Genomic DNA, 18,348 nt, shown 5'->3' with positions numbered 1-18,348 from the left:
CCTTACATTTATCATTGTTAAACCTCATCTGCCACCTTTCAGCCCAAGTTTCCAACTTATCCAGATCCATCTGTAGCAGAATACTATCTTCTCTTGTATTAACTGCTTTACATAGTTTTGTATCATCTGCAAATATCGATATTTTACTGTGTAAACCTTCTACCAGATCATTAATGAATATGTTGAAGAGAACAGGTCCCAATACTGACCCCTGCGGTACCCCACTGGTCACAGCGACCCAGTTAGAGACTATACCATTTATAACCACCCTCTGCTTTCTATCACTAAGCCAGTTACTAACCCATTTACACACATTTTCCCCCAGACCAAGCATTCTCATTTTGTGTACCAACCTCTTGTGCGGCACGGTATCAAACGCTTTGGAAAAATCTAGATATACCACGTCCAATGACTCACCGTGGTCCAGCCTATAGCTTACCTCTTCATAAAAACTGATTAGATTGGTTTGACAGGAGCGATTTCTCATAAACCCATGCTGATATGGAGTTAAACAGTTATTCTCATTGAGATAATCCAGAATAACATCCCTCAGAAACCCTTCAAATATTTTACCAACAACAGAGGTTAGACTTACTGGCCTATAATTTCCAGGTTCACTTTTAGAGCCCTTTTTGAATATTGGCACCACATTTGCTATGCGCCAATCCTGCGGAACAGACCCTGTCGCTATAGAGTCCCTAAAAATAAGAAATAATGGTTTATCTATTACATTACTTAGTTCTCTTAGTACTCGTGGGTGTATGCCATCCGGACCCGGAGATTTATCTATTTTAATCTTATTTAGCCGGTTTCGCACCTCTTCTTGGGTTAGATTGGTGACCCTTAATATAGGGTTTTCATTGTTTCTTGGGATTTCACCTAGCATTTCATTTTCCACCGTGAATACCGTGGAGAAGAAGGTGTTTAATATGTTAGCTTTTTCCTCGTCATCTACAACCATTCTTTCCTCACTATTTTTTAAGGGGCCTACATTTTCAGTTTTTATTCTTTTACTATTGATATAGTTGAAGAACAGTTTGGGATTAGTTTTACTCTCCTTAGCAATGTGCTTCTCTGTTTCCTTTTTGGGCAGCTTTAATTAGTTTTTTAGATAAAGTATTTTTCTCCCTATAGTTTTTTAGAGCTTCAATGGTGCCATCCTGCTTTAGTAGTGCAAATGCTTTCTTTTTACTGTTAATTGCCTGTCTTACTTCTTTGTTTAGCCACATTGGGTTTTTCCTATTTCTAGTCCTTTTATTCCCACAAGGTATAAACCGCTTACACTGCCTATTTAGGATGTTCTTAAACATTTTCCATTTATTATTTGTATTCTTATTTCTGAGGATATTGTCCCAGTCTACCAGATTAAGGGCATCTCTAAGCTGGTCAAACTTTGCCTTCCTGAAGTTCAGTGTTTTTGTGACTCCCTGACAAGTCCCCCTAGTGAAAGACAGGTGAAACTGTACAATATTGTGGTCGCTATTTCCTAGATGCCCGACCACCTGCAGATTTGTTATTCTGTCAGGTCTATTAGATAGTATTAGGTCTAAAAGTGCTGCTCCTCTGGTTGGATTCTGCACCAATTGTGAAAGATAATTTTTCTTGGTTATTAGCAGAAACCTGTTGCCTTTATGGGTTTCACCCATATTTTTAGGTGAAATATTACAAATCGCTCTGATTGGCAGTTTCACTTTCAACAGCCAATCAGAGCGATCGTAGCCACGGGGGGTGAAGCCACCCCCCCTGGGCTAAACTACCACTCCCCCTGTCCCTGCAGATCAGGTGAAATGGGAGTTAACCCTTTCACCCGATCTGCAGGGACGCGATCTTTCTGTGACACAGCATATGCGTCACAGGTCGGATTGGCACCGACTTTCATGACGCATACGCTGTGTCACAGGTCGGGAAGGGGTTAAATATGAGTGTATTTTTTGGTTGTGCTACCATGCACAAATAATTAACCATTGCAGTTCCAACATTGGCCATTAGGGCACACATAACAGATTCAGACTTCTAGTTAACTAATACACTTGCCAGCTTTGCTTTGTAGACCCAGACAAAATGAGCAGAGTCATCTCATCATTGTTACATGGCTCTACTGTACAGAAGGAGGTCTAAATAAGGCTGGGTAGTAAAGCACTAAAACACATACAAAGCTCAGTAAAGCGCTCTTAAACGAAACCTGTCATTGGGCTTTCGTGTCCCAAACTAATGCCTGCTGTGTGTGGACACTGTAATTCTGATTACAACTATGGCTTTACTTTAGAAATCTAAGTTTATGTTTCAGATTGAGCAGCAAGTTCAGTGAGCAGGCAACTTTCCCTATTCTCCCCGCCAACCGCCTGTCTCCTGTCAATGACTGACAGGTCACTCTTCTTGTCCGTGTCCTGTGCCTCCCGCAATCTAGTTTAAGAGCCGTCATTCCCTGTGATGGTGCATGAACAGAATGCTCCTTATGACTGCAAACCAACAAAAAATGACCAAAGTCAATCTTTGTTGGTTGACCATTGACCATCAAATATCACTACAAAAGCAAGCCTATAATAGTCCAAAGGGTCACAAAAGAAACCAAGTTAACCTTTAAGCAACTAAAGGCCTCTCTATTAGCTAATGTTAATGTTCATGAGTCCACAACTCAGGAAAACACTGAACAATGGTGTGTATTGCAGGATTGCATAGAGAAAGCCACGGATCGTCAAAAAGAACATTGCATCAGTTTGTGAAAGATTATATGAACATGCCAGAAGGCTATTGGAACTATGTTTTGTGGACTTAAAAAGACCAAAATAGAGCTTTTTTTCTGAGAATCATTATGTTAGTCGAAAGAGTAACACTGCGCTACAACATTAAACATCATACCATCTGTGAAACATGGTGGTGGTAGTATCAAGGTTTGGCGTTGTTTTACTGCATTTGGGCCAGGACGGTTTGTCACCATTGCTAAAATAATAAATTCTAAGTTATACTATCAAATTCTAAAGTAAAATGTCCAAAGTTCTGTCTATAAGCTGAATCTCAAGAGAATGGGGGTTATGCAGCAAGACGATGACCAAATGCACCTGTGTTCTGTTGTGTATAAATATGGGACTATTCAGATTTTGTGTTATTCTATGCCTGACAAAGAGACCCGAGTAGTCTCAAAAACTTGTGATTTGTTACCATCTCTTCAGTTAGCCATTAAAAGGAATCAGCCACTGAGGACTCTCAAACCTTAATATTTCTATAACTCCTGGCTAACACGGTACAAAGAGATATATTTTTACTGTATCAAATGCACACAAGTCGTTTTCTAAAAGAATGGTTAACCCCTTCAAGACCCAGCCTATTTTGACCTTAAAGACCTTGCCGTTTTTTGCAATTCTGACCAGTGTCCCTTTATGAGGTAATAACTCAGGAACGCTTCAACGGATCCTAGCGGTTCTGAGATTGTTTTTTCGTGACATATTGGGCTTCATGTTAGTGGTAAATTTAGGTCAATAAATTCTGCATTTATTTGTGATAAACACGGAAATTTGGCGAAAATTTTGAAAATTTCGCAATTTTCACATTTTGAATTTTTATTCTGTTAAACCAGAGAGATATGTGACACAAAATAGTTAATAAATAACATTTCCCACATGTTTACTTTACATCAGCACAATTTTGGAAACAAAATTTTTTTTTGTTAGGAAGTTATAAGGGTTAAAATTCGACCAGCGATTTGTCATTTTTACAACGAAATTTACAAAACCATTTTTTTTAGGGACCACCTCACATTTGAAGTCAGTTTGAGGGGTCTATTTGGCTGAAAATACCCAAAAGTGACACCATTCTAAAAACTGCACCCCTCAAGGTACTCAAAACCACATTCAAGAAGTTTATTAACCCTTCAGGTGCTTCACAGCAGCAGAAGCAACATGGAAGGAAAAAATGAACATTTAACTTTTTAGTCACAAAAATTATCTTTTAGCAACAATTTTTTTATTTTCCCAATGGTAAAAGGAGAAACTGAACCACGAAAGTTGTTGTCCAATTTGTTCTGAGTACGCTGATACCTCATATGTGGGGGTAAACCACTGTTTTGGCGCACGGCAGGGCTTGGAAGGGAAGGAGCGCCATTTGACTTTTTGAGTCAAAAATTGGCTCCACTCTTTAGCGGACACCATGTCACGTTTGGAGAGCCCCCGTGTGCCTAAAAATTGGAGCTCCCCCACAAGTGACCCCATTTTGGAAACTAGACGCCCCAAGGAACTTATCTAGATGCATAGTGAGCACTTTGAACCCCCAGGTGCTTCACAAATTGATCCGTAAAAATGAAAAAGTACTTTTTTTTCACAAAAAAATTCTTTTAGCCTCAATTTTTTCATTTTCACATGGGCAACAGGATAAAATGGATCCTAAAATGTGTTGGGCAATTTCTCCTGAGTACACCAATACCTCACATGTGGAGGTAAACCACTGTTTGGGCACATGGTAAGGCTCGGAAGGGAAGGAGCGCCATTTGAGTTTTTGAATGAAAAATTATTTCCATCGTTAGCGGACACCATGTCGCGTTTGGATAGCTCCTGTGTGCCTAAACATTGGCGCTCCCCCACAAGTGACCCCATTTTGGAAACTAGACCCCCCAAGGAACTAATTTAGATGCCTAGTGAGCACTTTAAACCCTCAGGTGCTTCACAAATTGATCTGTAAAAATGAAAAAGTAATTTTTTTTCACAAAAAAATTCTTTTCGCCTCAATTTTTTCATTTTCACATGGGCAGTAGGATAAAATGGATCATAAAATTTGTTGGGCAATTTCTCCCGAGTACGCCGATACCTCATATGTGGGGGTAAACCACTGTTTGGGCACTCGGCAGGGCTCGGAAGAGAAGGCGCGCCATTTGACTTTTTGAATGGAAAATTAGCTCCAATTGTTAGCGGACACCATGTCGCGTTTGGAGAGCCCCTGTGTGCCTAAACATTGGAGCTCCCGCACAAGTGACCCCATTTTGGAAACTAGACCCCCCAGGGAACTTATCTAGATGCATATTGAGCACTTTAAACCCCCAGGTGCTTCACAGAAGTTTATAACGCAGAGCCATGAAAATAAAAAATAATTTTTCTTTCCTCAAAAATGATTTTTTAGCCTGGAATTTCCTATTTTGCCAAGGATAATAGGAGAAATTGGACCCCAAATATTGTTGTCCAGTTTGTCCTGAGTACGCTGATACCCCATATGTGGGGGTAAACCACTGTTTGGGCGCACGGCAGGGCTCGGAAGGGATGGCACGCCATTTGGCTTTTTAAATGGAAAATTAGCTCCAATCATTAGCGGACACCATGTCACGTTTGGAGAGCCCCTGTGTGCCTAAACATTGGAGATCCCCCAGAAATTACACCATTTTAGAAACTAGACCCCCAAAGGAACTAATCTAGATGTGTGGTGAGGACTTTGAACCCCCAAGTGCTTCACAGAAGTTTATAACGCAGAGCCATGAAAATAAAAAAAAAAATTATTTTCTCAAAAATGATCTTTTAGCCTGCAATTTTTTATTTTCCCAAGGGTAACAGGAGAAATTTGACCCCAAAAGTTGTTGTCCAGTTTCTCCTGAGTACGCTGATACCCCATATGTGGGGGTAAATCACTGTTTGGGCACATGCCGGGGCTCGGAAGTGAAGTAGTGACGTTTTGAAATGCAGACTTTGATGGAATGCTCTGTGGGCGTCACGTTGCGTTTGCAGAGCCCCTGATGTGGCTTAACAGTAGAAACCCCCCACAAGTGACCACATTTTGGAAACTAGACCCCCAAAGGAACTTATCTAGATGTGTGGTGAGCACTTTGAACCCCCAAGTGCTTCATAGAAGTTTATAATGCAGAGCCGTGAAAATAATAAATACGTTTTCTTTCCTCAAAAATAATTATTTAGCCCAGAATTTTTTATTTTCCCAAGGGTAACAGGAGAAATTTGACCCCAATATTTGTTGTCCAGTTTCTCCTGAGTACGGTGATACCCCATATGTGGGGGTAAACTACTGTTTGGGCACACGTCGGGGTTCAGAAGGGAAGTAGTGACTTTTGAAATGCAGACTTTGATGGACTGGTCTGCGGACGTCACGTTGCGTTTGCAGAGCCCCTGGTGTGCCTAAACAGTAGAAACCCCCCACAAGTGACCCCATTTTAGAAACTAGACCCCCCAAGGAACTTATCTAGATATGTGGTGAGCACTTTGAACCCCCAAGTGCTTCACAGACGTTTACAACGCAGAGCCGTGAAAATAAAAAATCATTTTTCTTTCCTCAAAAATTATGTTTTAGCAAGCATTTTTTTAGATTCACAAGGGTAACAGGAGAAATTGGACCCCAGTAATTGTTGCGCAGTTTGTCCTGAGTATGCTGGTACCCCATATGTGGGGGTAAACCACTGTTTGGGCACACGTCAGGGCTCGGAAGTGAGGGAGCACCATTTGACTTTTTGAATACGAGATTGGCTGGAATCAATGGTGGCGCCATGTTGCGTTTGGAGACCCCTGATGTGCCTAAACAGTGGTAACCCCTCAATTCTAACTCCAACACTAACCCCAACACACCCCTAACCCTAATCCCAACTGTAGCCATAATCCTAATCACAACCCTAACCCCAACACACCCCTAACCACAACACTAACCCCAACACACCCCTAACCCTAACCACAACCCTAATTCCAACCCTAACCCTAAGGCTATGTGCCCACGTTGCGGATTCGTGTGAGATATTTCCGCACCATTTTTGAAAAATCTGCGGGTAAAAGGCACTGTGTTTTACCTGCGGATTTTCCGCGGATTTCCAGTGTTTTTTGTGCGGATTTCACCTGCGGATTCCTATTGAGGAACAGGTGTAAAACGCTGCGGAATCCGCACAAAGAATTGACATGCTGCGGAAAATACAACGCAGCGTTCCCGCGCGGTATTTTCCGCACCATGGGCACAGCGGATTTGGTTTTTCATATGTTTACATGGTACTGTAAACCTGATGGAACACTGCTGCGAATCCGCAGCCAAATCAGCACCGTGTGCACATAGCCTAATTCTAAAGGTATGTGCACACGCTGCGGAAAACGCTGCGGATCCGCAGCAGTTTCCCATGAGTGTACAGTTCAATGTAAACCTATGGGAAACAAAAATCGCTGTACACATGCTGCGGAAAAACTGCACGGAAACGCAGCGGTTTACATTCCACAGCATGTCACTTCTTTGTGCGGATTCCGCAGCGGTTTTACAACTGCTCCAATAGAAAATCGCAATTGTAAAACCGCAGTGAAATGCGCAGAAAAAAACGCGGTAAATCCGCCATAAATCCGCAGCGGTTTAGCACTGCGGATTTATCAAATCCGCAGCGGAAAAATCCGCAGAGGACCAGAATACGTGTGCACATTCCTAACCCTAACCCTAACCCTAGCCCTAACCCTAGCCCTACCCCTACCCCTAACCCTACCCCTAACCCTACCCCTAACCCTACCCCTAACCCTATTCTAACATTAGTGGAAAAAAAAAAATTTCTTTATTTTTTTATTGTCCCTACCTATGGGGGTGACAAAGGGGGGGGGTCATTTATTATTTTTTTTATTTTGATCACTGAGATAGATTATATCTCAGTGATCAAAATGCACTTTGGAACGAATCTGCCGGCCGGCAGATTCGGCGGGCGCACTGCGCATGCGCCCGCCATTTTGGAAGATGGCGGCGCCCGGGAGAAGACGGACGGGACCACGGCTGGATCGGTAAGTATGATAGGGTGGGGGGGGACCACGGGGGGGGGGGGGGATCGGAGCACGGGGGGGGGGGGAATCGGAGCGCGGGAGGGGTGGAACGGAGCGTGGGGGGCGTGGAACGGAGCACGGGGGGGCTGGAACGGAGCACGGGGGGCGTGGAACGGAGCACGGGGGGGCTGGAACGGAGCACGGGGGGGTGGAACGGAGCACGGGGGGGGTGGATCGGAGTGCAGGGGGGGTGATTGGAGCACGGGGGGGTGATTGGAGCACGGGGGGAGCGGACACGAGCACGGGGGGGAGCGGAGCACTGGACGGAGGGGAGCCGGAGCAGTGTACCGGCCAGATCGGGGGGGGGGTGGGGGGGCGATCGGAGGGGTGGGGTGGGGGCACACTAGTATTTCCAGCCATGGCCGATGATATTGCAGCATCGGCCATGGCTGGATTGTAATATTTCACCCGTTATAATGGGTGAAATATTACAAATCGCTCTGATTGGCAGTTTCACTTTCAACAGCCAATCAGAGCGATCGTAGCCACGAGGGGGTGAAGCCACCCCCCCTGGGCTAAACTACCACTCCCCCTGTCCCTGCAGATCGGGTGAAATGGGAGTTAACCCTTTCACCCGGTCTGCAGGGACGCGATCTTTCCATGACGCCGCATAGGCGTCATGGGTCGGATTGGCACCGACTTTCATGACGCCTACGTGGCGTCAAAGGTCGGGAAGGGGTTAAAGAAGAAAAAAAGTTAGAGGGAACTTGTCACCTCGACATGCCACCTATGTTATTTACCTGCAGATATGGGGTTTTGCTGCATACACTGCAGAGTGGGCCGTCAATCAAACTGCTGGGGGAGTGATTACAGTTTTATGTAACCGCCCCCTGCACTGCCCTAATTGCTAGAAGCCAGACGCGGTAGGAAGAAAAATCCCTACATTTTCTCCCTGCTGCTGTTGTTCCAATAAGGCAACTAAACAGCCATTCATTTTTATGGGGTTTTGAATACAAAAAAAAGGAAAATTCCATAATATTTTACCTTTTCTCCCAGGAGTTCATGCCTAAAATGCTGAGGAGCAGTCGGGAGTAGTAGAAGGCGGACTCTGGCTTTTGGTTGGTGGGTTCTTCTTGAGGCATAGCTCTCATGTGAAGGTTACTATAATGCTTCTCTACAAACTCCTTCTCTTCCGCACTTTGCTTTAAAATAGCATTACTGACCTCATTCTCAAGTTTTTCAGAAAAGCAAGCGGGTGGTGGAGAGGGAACATTCAGAGGAACTCCTGCTCTTTGAAGGCACTCAGGACCTGTGGCTCCCAGATACTGCAAAAGGCAGTCAAGAGCATCCTCCTCGTCAGACAAGCTGTCCCATAACGGCAGAGCTTCCCTGCCTCTCCTCCTTGAGGTAATGGAGGAAAACTCCTCCATCTCCCGTTGAGCAGCTGGCTGGTCTTCTTCTACAGACACAGAAGACACATTAAAGGCAGGAAGAAGGGAAGACCACTGGGAATTCTGTCTTGAATATTCAAGTGCGGGTCCATAAAGGATGGAAGATTCCCAACTGTACTTGCCCGAAAGGTCCCTCATGATAACACGAACCATGGAGCCAGCAGCAGACAGCTCCTCGCCAGGAGGAAGCTTCTCCTCTGCCGGAATTTGCAAGCAGGACACTAGTGTGGTATTATTCAGTACAAAAAACTGGAGATTGGGGCTGTGGAAGAGCTGTGGAGAGAGGTCAGAGCTTTCACTGTAGGGATTGTCGTGATTCTCACAGATCTGACTGGTCAGCATGGCAGGGTCTCCACTCATGGGATAATGTCCGAGGTGGTTCACCAGATGGGATATAACTGTTCTTGCTGCTACTGGGATCAAGCCTTGCTGCTTGTGCGTTTTCACTGCAAATAAAAAGATCAAAAACTGCATTATGATGAAAGAAACAATGTAAATGTGCAACCTGTTTCCTCATATTTATTCATGTTATCTTTAATAATGAAAATCAAGCAGACAATTAAAAAAACAATAAATGAAAACACCCAGAAAAATTAATAAAAATCAGCTCTGTTAAAAACAGGCATAAAACATACTCCGAAATACAATTATACACAAACAAAAAAGGAGTATCAGTCTACCCATATATCAAATATTTATTAGTAATGAATATAAAAGATAATATTTAATACACAATAATAAAAAGTTATTATCTGGACAAGCAATTGTATCGTGAAGGACACAAACAAAAAAACGACACAGTTACATTTATGTGAATAGGACCGGGAGTTTCAACAACCATAATATGTATACTGCAACACTGTCACAAAATACAGGGTGTCATATACGTAAACCAAAACCACATCCTCACCATAACCGTGGCCCTATGTAAAAATACCCAGATGTTCGGATGGTATATATCAAATGCAGAGCGTCATATCTCACCTAAATAAGTCAGTGCACTGGTCAGACTACGCAGCCCCAACGCACGTTTCGTGTGGGCTTCCTCAGGGGGCCGTGTTGCAGTATACATATTATGGTTGTTGAAACTCCCGGTCCTATTCACATAAATGTAACTGTGTCGGTCTTTTGTTTGTGTCCTTCACGATACAATTGCTTGTCCAGATAATAACTTTTTATTATTGTGTATTAAATATTATCTTTTATATTGCTTACTAATAAAAATTTGATATATATTATATGGGTAGTCTGATACTCCTTTTTTGTTTGTGTATAATTAAAAAAACAAACTTTTCTCTCCGCTTTTCAGCAGCGGTAACTCAAAAATGTTCAGACGTGGCTGTGTGAGCCATTGTGTTACATTACTTTTCAATCAAGTGTTGGGGTTAAGGTACCGTTACACTAAACGACTTACCAACGATCACGACCAGCGATACGACCTGGCCGTGATCGTTGGTAAGTCGTTGTGTGGTCGCTGGGGAGCTGTCACACTGACAGCTCTCTCCAGCGACCAACGATCAGGGGAACGACTTCGGCATCATTGAAACTGTCTTCAACGATGCCGAAGTCCCCGGGTAACCAGGATAAACATCGGGTTACTAAGTGCAGGGCCACGCTTAGTAACCCGATATTTATCCTGGTTACCATTGTAAAAGTAAAAAAATAAAAAACACTACATACTCACATTCCGATGTCTGTCACGTCCCCCGCCGTCAGCTTCCCGCACTGACTGTGTCAGCGCCGGCCGTAAAGCAGAGCACAGCGGTGACGTCACAGCTGTGCTCTGCTTTACGGCCAGCACTGACAGTCAGTGCAGGGAAGCTGACGGCGGGGGACATGACAGACATCGGAATGTAAATATGTAGTTTTTTTTACGTTTACGCTGGTAACCAGGGTAAACATCGGGTTACCAAGCGCGGCCCTGCGCTTAGTTACCCGATGTTTACCCTGGTTACCAGTGAAGACATCGCTGGATCGGCGTCACACACGCCGATTCAGCGATGTCTGCAGGAGGTCCAGCGACGAAATAAAGTTCTGGACTTTCTGCTCCGACCAACGATGTCACAGCAGGATCCAGATCGCTGCTGCCTGTCAAACTCAACGATATCGCTATCCAGGACGCTGCAACGTCACGGATCGTTAGCGATATCGTTCAATGTGACGGTACCTTTACAGCCGCAGGGACTCGAACATAATATAGCACTCCCAGAAGATCGGATAACCCCAGAGCATGCACAGATAAGATGTTATCCCAGCATGTTCGCTCTTCACTGTTCACCTTTCACAACAAATAACCTGTTTAATGATTTACAGTTGTGTAGATACCTGATGTTTGTAGTGTTTTTTTTAATTGTATGTATGTAGTAAAATTTATTTGATGTAAAAATTTTTTTTTTAATTTTTCCTTTTTTTTTTTGCAGTGGAAACCTTTAAAGGTAGTGGTAACTTGGGAATCAATAGGATCCAGTTATAGGGGAAAATAGTCCCTTTGCCACACAATACTGGCAGAGCTGATCTTGGTCTGCTAGGACCCTGCAGCTGTACTATGCCAGGCTGACACCCAGTGATCAAGTGATTGCCAGGTCTTTTTTTTTTAATCATGTACTTGTTTATTAAAGCATATCAAACGTCAATAACACAGTCCGATACAACTTCCTGACAAACACCGTACGTTAGATACATAACCTGATAATACATTTTCATTTTACTTAACAACACCCTTATCCCCAAACCAACCCCCATCTCCCTCCCCTCAATCTCTTGCCCAATATCCAATACCACCATCTAACAACATCACCTCTTGAGAAAAGATAACAAGCTTTACAAAAACACACCCGTACATATAGGAGTCCCCCCAGAACAGGGGCGGATTATCAGAGGGTCAATATGGGCGGTAGCCCAGGGCCCAGTGGTCTGGGGGGGCCCTGGGCTACCGCACTGTTGACCCTCTGATCATCTGTTATTCGAATGCCGCTGCCGGCGGCCGCCGCCGGCATTTATGTGCCCGCCCCCGGCCCCCTGCCGTAGCCGGTGGGCAGAGAGAGGGGGCCCGCATCGGGCCCCTTCTCATCTGCTCACCGGGCCCCTTCCGGCGCTGCCTGCGGCGGTTTCCTATTGACGTGCGGGCACGCGCCCGCACGTCAATAGTTAACACCAGCCGCCAGCCAATTGGAGGCTGGCGGCTGATGTCGGCCGCAGGCGCACACGTCGCCGGCGTCTGACGTCATTGTCAGTCGCCGGCGAGTGTGCTCTGTTGGAGGGAGCTCACCGCGGCGCTGGAGCGAGGACAGGTGAGGAGACTTTGTTTTTTTTTTTTTTTTTTTTTACAACGGTGGACTGGACACACTGAGGGCAATGCTGGAGGACACTGGGGCAGATGGCTGGAGGACACTGGGGCAGATGGCTGGAGGACACTGGGGCAGATGGCTGGAGGACACTGGGGCAATGCTGGAGGACACTGGGGCAGATGGCTGGAGGACACTGGGGCAATGCTGGAGGACACTGGGGCAATGCTGGAGGACACTGGGGCAGATGGCTGGAGGACACTGGGGCAATGCTGGAGGACACTGGGGCAATGCTGGAGGACACTGGGGCAGATGGCTGGAGGACACTGGGGCAGATGGCTGGAGGACACTGGGGCAGATGGCTGGAGGACACTGGGGCAGATGGCTGGAGGACACTGGGGCAGATGGCTGGAGGACACTGGGGCAATGCTGGAGGACACTGGGGCAATGCTGGAGGACACTGGGGCAGATGGCTGGAAGACACTGGGGCAGATTGCTGGAGGACAGTCACTGGGGCAATGCTGGAGGACACTGGGGCAATGCTGGAGGACACTGGGGCAATGCTGGAGGACACTGGGGCAGATGGCTGGAGGACACTGGGGCAGATGGCTGGAGGACACTGGGGCAGATGGCTGGAAGACACGGGCAGATTGTTGGAGGACACTGGGGCAATGCTGGAAGACACTGGGGCAATGCTGGAGGACACGGGCAGATGGCTGGATGACACTGGGGCAATGCTGGATGACACTGGGGCAGATTGCTGGATGACACTGGGACAGATTGCTGGATGACACTGGGGCAGATTGCTGGAGGACACTGGGGCAATGCTGGAGGACACTGGGGCAATGCTGGAGGGCACTGGGGCAATGCTGGAGGACACTGGGGCAGATGGCTGGAGGACACTGGGGCAATGCTGGAGGACACTGGGGCAATGCTGGAGGACACTGGGGCAATGCTGGAGGACACTGGGGCAGATGGCTGGAGGACACTGGGGCAGATGGCTGGAGGACACTGGGGCAGATGGCTGGAGGACACTGGGGCAGATGGCTGGAGGACACTGGGGCAGATGGCTGGAGGACACTGGGGCAGATGGCTGGAGGACACTGGGGCAGATGGCTGGAGGACACTGGGGCAATGCTGGAGGACACTGGGGCAGATGGCTGGAAGACACTGGGGCAGATTGCTGGAGGACAGTCACTGGGGCAATGCTGGAGGACACTGGGGCAATGCTGGAGGACACTGGGGCAATGCTGGAGGACACTGGGGCAGATGGCTGGAGGACACTGGGGCAGATGGCTGGAGGACACTGGGGCAGATGGCTGGAGGACACTGGGGCAGATGGCTGGAAGACACTGGGGCAGATTGTTGGAGGACACTGGGGCAATGCTGGAAGACACTGGGGCAATGCTGGAGGACACGGGCAGATGGCTGGATGACACTGGGGCAATGCTGGATGACACTGGGGCAGATTGCTGGATGACACTGGGACAGATTGCTGGATGACACTGGGGCAGATTGCTGGAGGACACTGGGGCAATGCTGGAGGACACTGGGGCAATGCTGGAGGACACTGGGGCAATGCTGGAGGACATTGGGGCAGATTGCTGGAGCTGGAGGACACTGGGGCAATGCTGGAGACACTGGGGGAAATGCTGGACTTACTGGGGCAGATTTCTGGACACACTGGTGGTAATATTCTGGACACACTGTCTGGGGGCAATGCTGGACGCACTGGGGCAGATTGCTGGACACACTGTCTGGGGCAATGCTGGACACACTGGGGGCAATATGCTGGAGACACTGGGGCAGATTGCTGGACACTGGGGCAATATGCTGGACATACTGGGGCAGATTGCTGGACACAATGGGGGCAGGACTGGAGGCATGGGCAGAATGTAGACACGGGGCATGATTGGAGACACGGGGCAGAATTAAAGACATGGGGCAGGATTGGATCATGTGGCAGGATGGATACGATGGAGACATATGGGGCAGGATGTGGAGATCATATGGGGTAGAATGGATACTCATGAGGGCAGGATGCGAGAACATATGGCTGGAGCCAGGAATGAGACACACGGGGCCAGGATGTGGAATATTATTACCATAGGGGCTAATTTAGGGATATTATTACTGCAGTGATGTATTTATTTTATTTTTTGAGTATACTGTTTTAAATGGGGGGCGGTCCTGTTACTGTGCAGAGTGACACTATATCACCTTTTTTTCTTCATGTGGTGTAATGTAGAAGTTGTGAAAATTAAGTAATGTGTTCTGCAAGCGGAGCTCGAGATAACTGTTATTTCCTGCAGAAACGAGTCCTGGCTGGAAGAAATGATGGCGGTCTGTGCTGGCTGAAAGATGAAGGACTTCACCTAGAGACGTCACTGGTGAGTCAGTGTTACCTATACACTGACACTATACTATGTATACTATATTGAGCTCCTGTGTATAATACCACCAGTGATCTCTGTATTACCTCTACACAGACACTGCATACTAAGTACAGATCTCCTGTGAATACTGGCACTTATGGTGATAGTATTGTGTTGTTGTTTTTTACTGATCAGTATTGTAGTATTCAGTCACTATGTGGTGGTAATATGTGGTCTGGAAATGGTGTTGTGGTATTTGTCCCTTGTATGTGATATTATTCGATCACTGTGGTTGTAATTTGTGGTCTGGTCATGGCGCGGTGGTATTTGATCCTTGTATGTGATATTATTCGATCACTGTGGTTGTAATTTGTGGTCTGGTCACGGTGCGGTGGTATTTGTTCCTTGTATGTGATATTATTGGTCAAAATATACCTAAATTGTATTGCAGATTCTAACAAATATTTAATAGGTTACAGTAGAGTAGGGCCCGGCCATTTTTCTGGAATAATCTGGTTCGGGTATATCATGACCCCCGTCACATGACCCCCGTCACATGACCCCCGTCACATGACCCCCGTCAAATGACCCCCGTCACATGACCGGGGGGGGCCCACAGTGTCTGAACAGCCCGGGGCCCTGGCTACCCTTAATCCACCCCTGCCCCAGAATCAACTAAACGACACCCATTCTACTTTGCAGTAACTCAGCAGACGCTACACCTGGGTAATCCATCCATCCACCCCACACATTTTCAAATTTTGGATTCTGACCTCTCTTAGGCCATGTTCACACCATTCTTTTTTTCATGCGGAATCGCCGCGATTTTCCCGCTGCGGGTCCGCAGCTGTTTTCCATGCAGGGTACATTACAATATACCCTATGGAAAACAGGAACTGCTGTGCCCACATTGCGGAAAATCGCGAAAAAAGCCGCGCTGAATAGCCGCGGTAAAAAAGAAGTACCATGTCACTTCTTTTTGCGGAACTGCAGCGGTTCTGCACCCATAGACCTCCATTGTGAGGTCAAACCCGCAGTAAAACCCGCAGATGAAAAAAATATCTGCGGGTTTTCTGCGGTTTGTGGTGCAGAACCGCTGCAGTGTGGCTACCCCCCGTGCTCCGATGCCACCCCCCCCCATGCTCCGATGCCACCCCCCCGTGCTCCAACGCCCCCCATGCCCTCATCTCCCCCCCTTATACTTACCCAGCCTCCCGGTGTCCGTCCGTCCGGCCGGCCGTCTTCTCCCTGGGCGCCGCCATCTTGCAAAATGGCGGGCGCATGCGCAGTGCGCCCGCCGAATCTGCCGGCCGGCAGATTCGTTCCAAAGTGCATTTTGATCACTGAGATATAACCTATCTCAGTGATCAAAATAAAAAAAATTGTAAATGACCCCCCCCCCCTTTGTCACCCCCATAGGTAGGGACAATAAAAAAATTAAGAATTTTTTTTTTTCCCACTAAGGTTAGAATAGGGTTAGGGTTATGGGCAGGGTTAGGGGTAGGTTAGGGTTAGGGTATTTTCAGCCATTTTAACCCTAAAAAACTTCCTAGAAAACACACAGACTCTGCATAGAAAACTGCATAAAAAAACGCACCAAAAAAAAGGACCTGCGTTTTCTGCCAAGAGCTGCGGTTTTTAGTCCTGAAAAAAAAGGAGGGAAATCAGGAACGTGTGAACATAGCCTTACTGTATATGTTTCTTTCCATAAGAACAATAAAATTTATCTTGTTGATGAATTCCTTTTTCCCTGGCGGTTTTTCATCCAACCAATGCATTGCAATAAGCTTTCTCGCAGCATACAACAATCTTGCGATAGTCAGCCTTCCACATTCATCCGTAGCAATATCATCCATACAGCCCAAAAGGCAAGTCAGCAGGTTACGCACCACATCTACTCCGGTCACCTCCTGGATCAAGTTAAGCACCTTCACCCAAATAGGGTTGGAGGCGAGCACACGACCACATCATATGTAGCAGATCGGCGCTTTCCTCACCACACCGGGGACACTTTGAGTCACTTCTCAGTCCTGCCTTCCTCATCCATATAGGGGTCCTGTACACCCTATACACCAGGTATAACTGTGACAGCCTTTTAGCCTCACTCAGGGAAGCCCTGGGGATATATTGAAGTATGGACTCCCACTGGGACTCCGACAAGGGGCCCACTTCCGCCACCCATTTCTCCTTAACCCTTAACGGATGCTTCAATAGAAAGGTATCCATCAGACCCCTAAATATCAAGGTAATGAACCCCCTCGTACTCCTACGAGGCCCAATAAGATTTAACAGGCTATCTGACTGCAGATTCACACACAACACCTCATTTTGACAGTTTAGGGCGTGTCAACTGCAGGTACTGAAAGAATGACTTCTGGTTTAAAGGAAACTCAGTCCTAAGTGTCTCGTATGTTTTAATGACATCCCCATCAAGCAACTGAGACACGAACCAAATGCCAATGCGCCTCCATTGACTGAACCCCCGCAATCTCTTAAGCTCTGCCAACCTAGGTTCAAACCAAATTGGCGAATAGCTCGTGAATTCCGTTACTCCCCCCCATTGCTTAATTTTCTGCCATACTTTCCCCATCATAGCTATTGTTGGGAATTTTGGGGGGTTAATTCTGAATCTACCTGCTTCAAGACTGGCCAACAATGGGCCCTTCCCTACCGCGTGTTCAATGATTATTCCCGCTGAAGAGCTTTGTTCTGGCTCTCCCCATCCTACCATATGCTGGCATTGAGATGGTAAAAAGTAAATCCATGGATTGGGGACCACCAGACCACCCTCATCCTTTTCAGATGTTCCAATTTAATGCGCGCCCGTCCACCCTTCTAGATTAAATCCCTAAATAGAGTATTGATCCTATAAAATTTATTCTGAGGTAGCCACACTGGAGCTTTATGCAACATGTAGAGGAGCTGAGGCATAAGTATCATTTTGATCAAATTGGCTCTGCCTGCGACCAACAGAAATAGCTTCTTCCAAGCCCCAATATTCTGCTGGAACCTCCCAAGCAAAGGAGTCAGATTGAGCCGCACATAGTTCTCCATTTTGTCCGAAACCACGCGGCCCAGATATTTAAACTCATGTACTACTCTTAAGAGAACCTCAGGGTCAAGAGTCAGAGGAGCCGCCGTATCCACGGGCAACAACACAGACATCTCCCAATTCATAGATAATCCGGAAAGAGCCCCAAATTTAGATATACTTTTCATAGCGGCCCTCCAAGAACAATAATACGTCGTCATCGTACAGGGCTATTTTTTCTTCATAGTTTCCATACCGAAACCCCGTTACGTCCCTGTCCCTCCGTATTGCCGCCGCCAGGGGCTCTATAGCAATTGCAAACAGCAGAGGAGACAAGGGGCCCCCCTGCCGCGTTCCCCTATATAAAGGGAAATCCCCTGACAAGACTCCATTTACCCGTATCCTGGCTCTTGGAGACGCATACATCAGCTGCACCAACCGTATGAACCTCTCACCAAAACCCATAGCCTTCATGACTGCCCACAAATATCGCCACTCCACACTATCAAA

The 18,348-nt window shown here is 46.7% G+C and overlaps 1 protein-coding gene across 4 annotated transcripts in view; it reads right to left on the bottom strand.

The window, feature by feature from the left end:
* Positions 1–18,348, bottom strand: part of RALGAPA1 (Ral GTPase activating protein catalytic subunit alpha 1) — a 314,621-nt gene that overhangs the window by 68,346 nt on the left and 227,927 nt on the right. For all 4 annotated transcript variants that reach the window (XM_069732024.1, XM_069732041.1, XM_069732049.1 and 1 more), the window contains exon 33: positions 8,742–9,594. In XM_069732024.1, the coding sequence (XP_069588125.1) occupies positions 8,742–9,594 (853 nt within the window). The remainder of the gene's footprint in view (positions 1–8,741; positions 9,595–18,348) is intronic.

Source organism: Ranitomeya imitator, chromosome 1, assembly GCF_032444005.1.
Source record: "Ranitomeya imitator isolate aRanImi1 chromosome 1, aRanImi1.pri, whole genome shotgun sequence".
Lineage (NCBI taxonomy): Eukaryota > Metazoa > Chordata > Amphibia > Anura > Dendrobatidae > Ranitomeya > Ranitomeya imitator.
The sequence above is the reverse complement of the archived record's forward strand: the minus strand, read 5'-3'. Positions and strand labels throughout refer to the sequence as shown.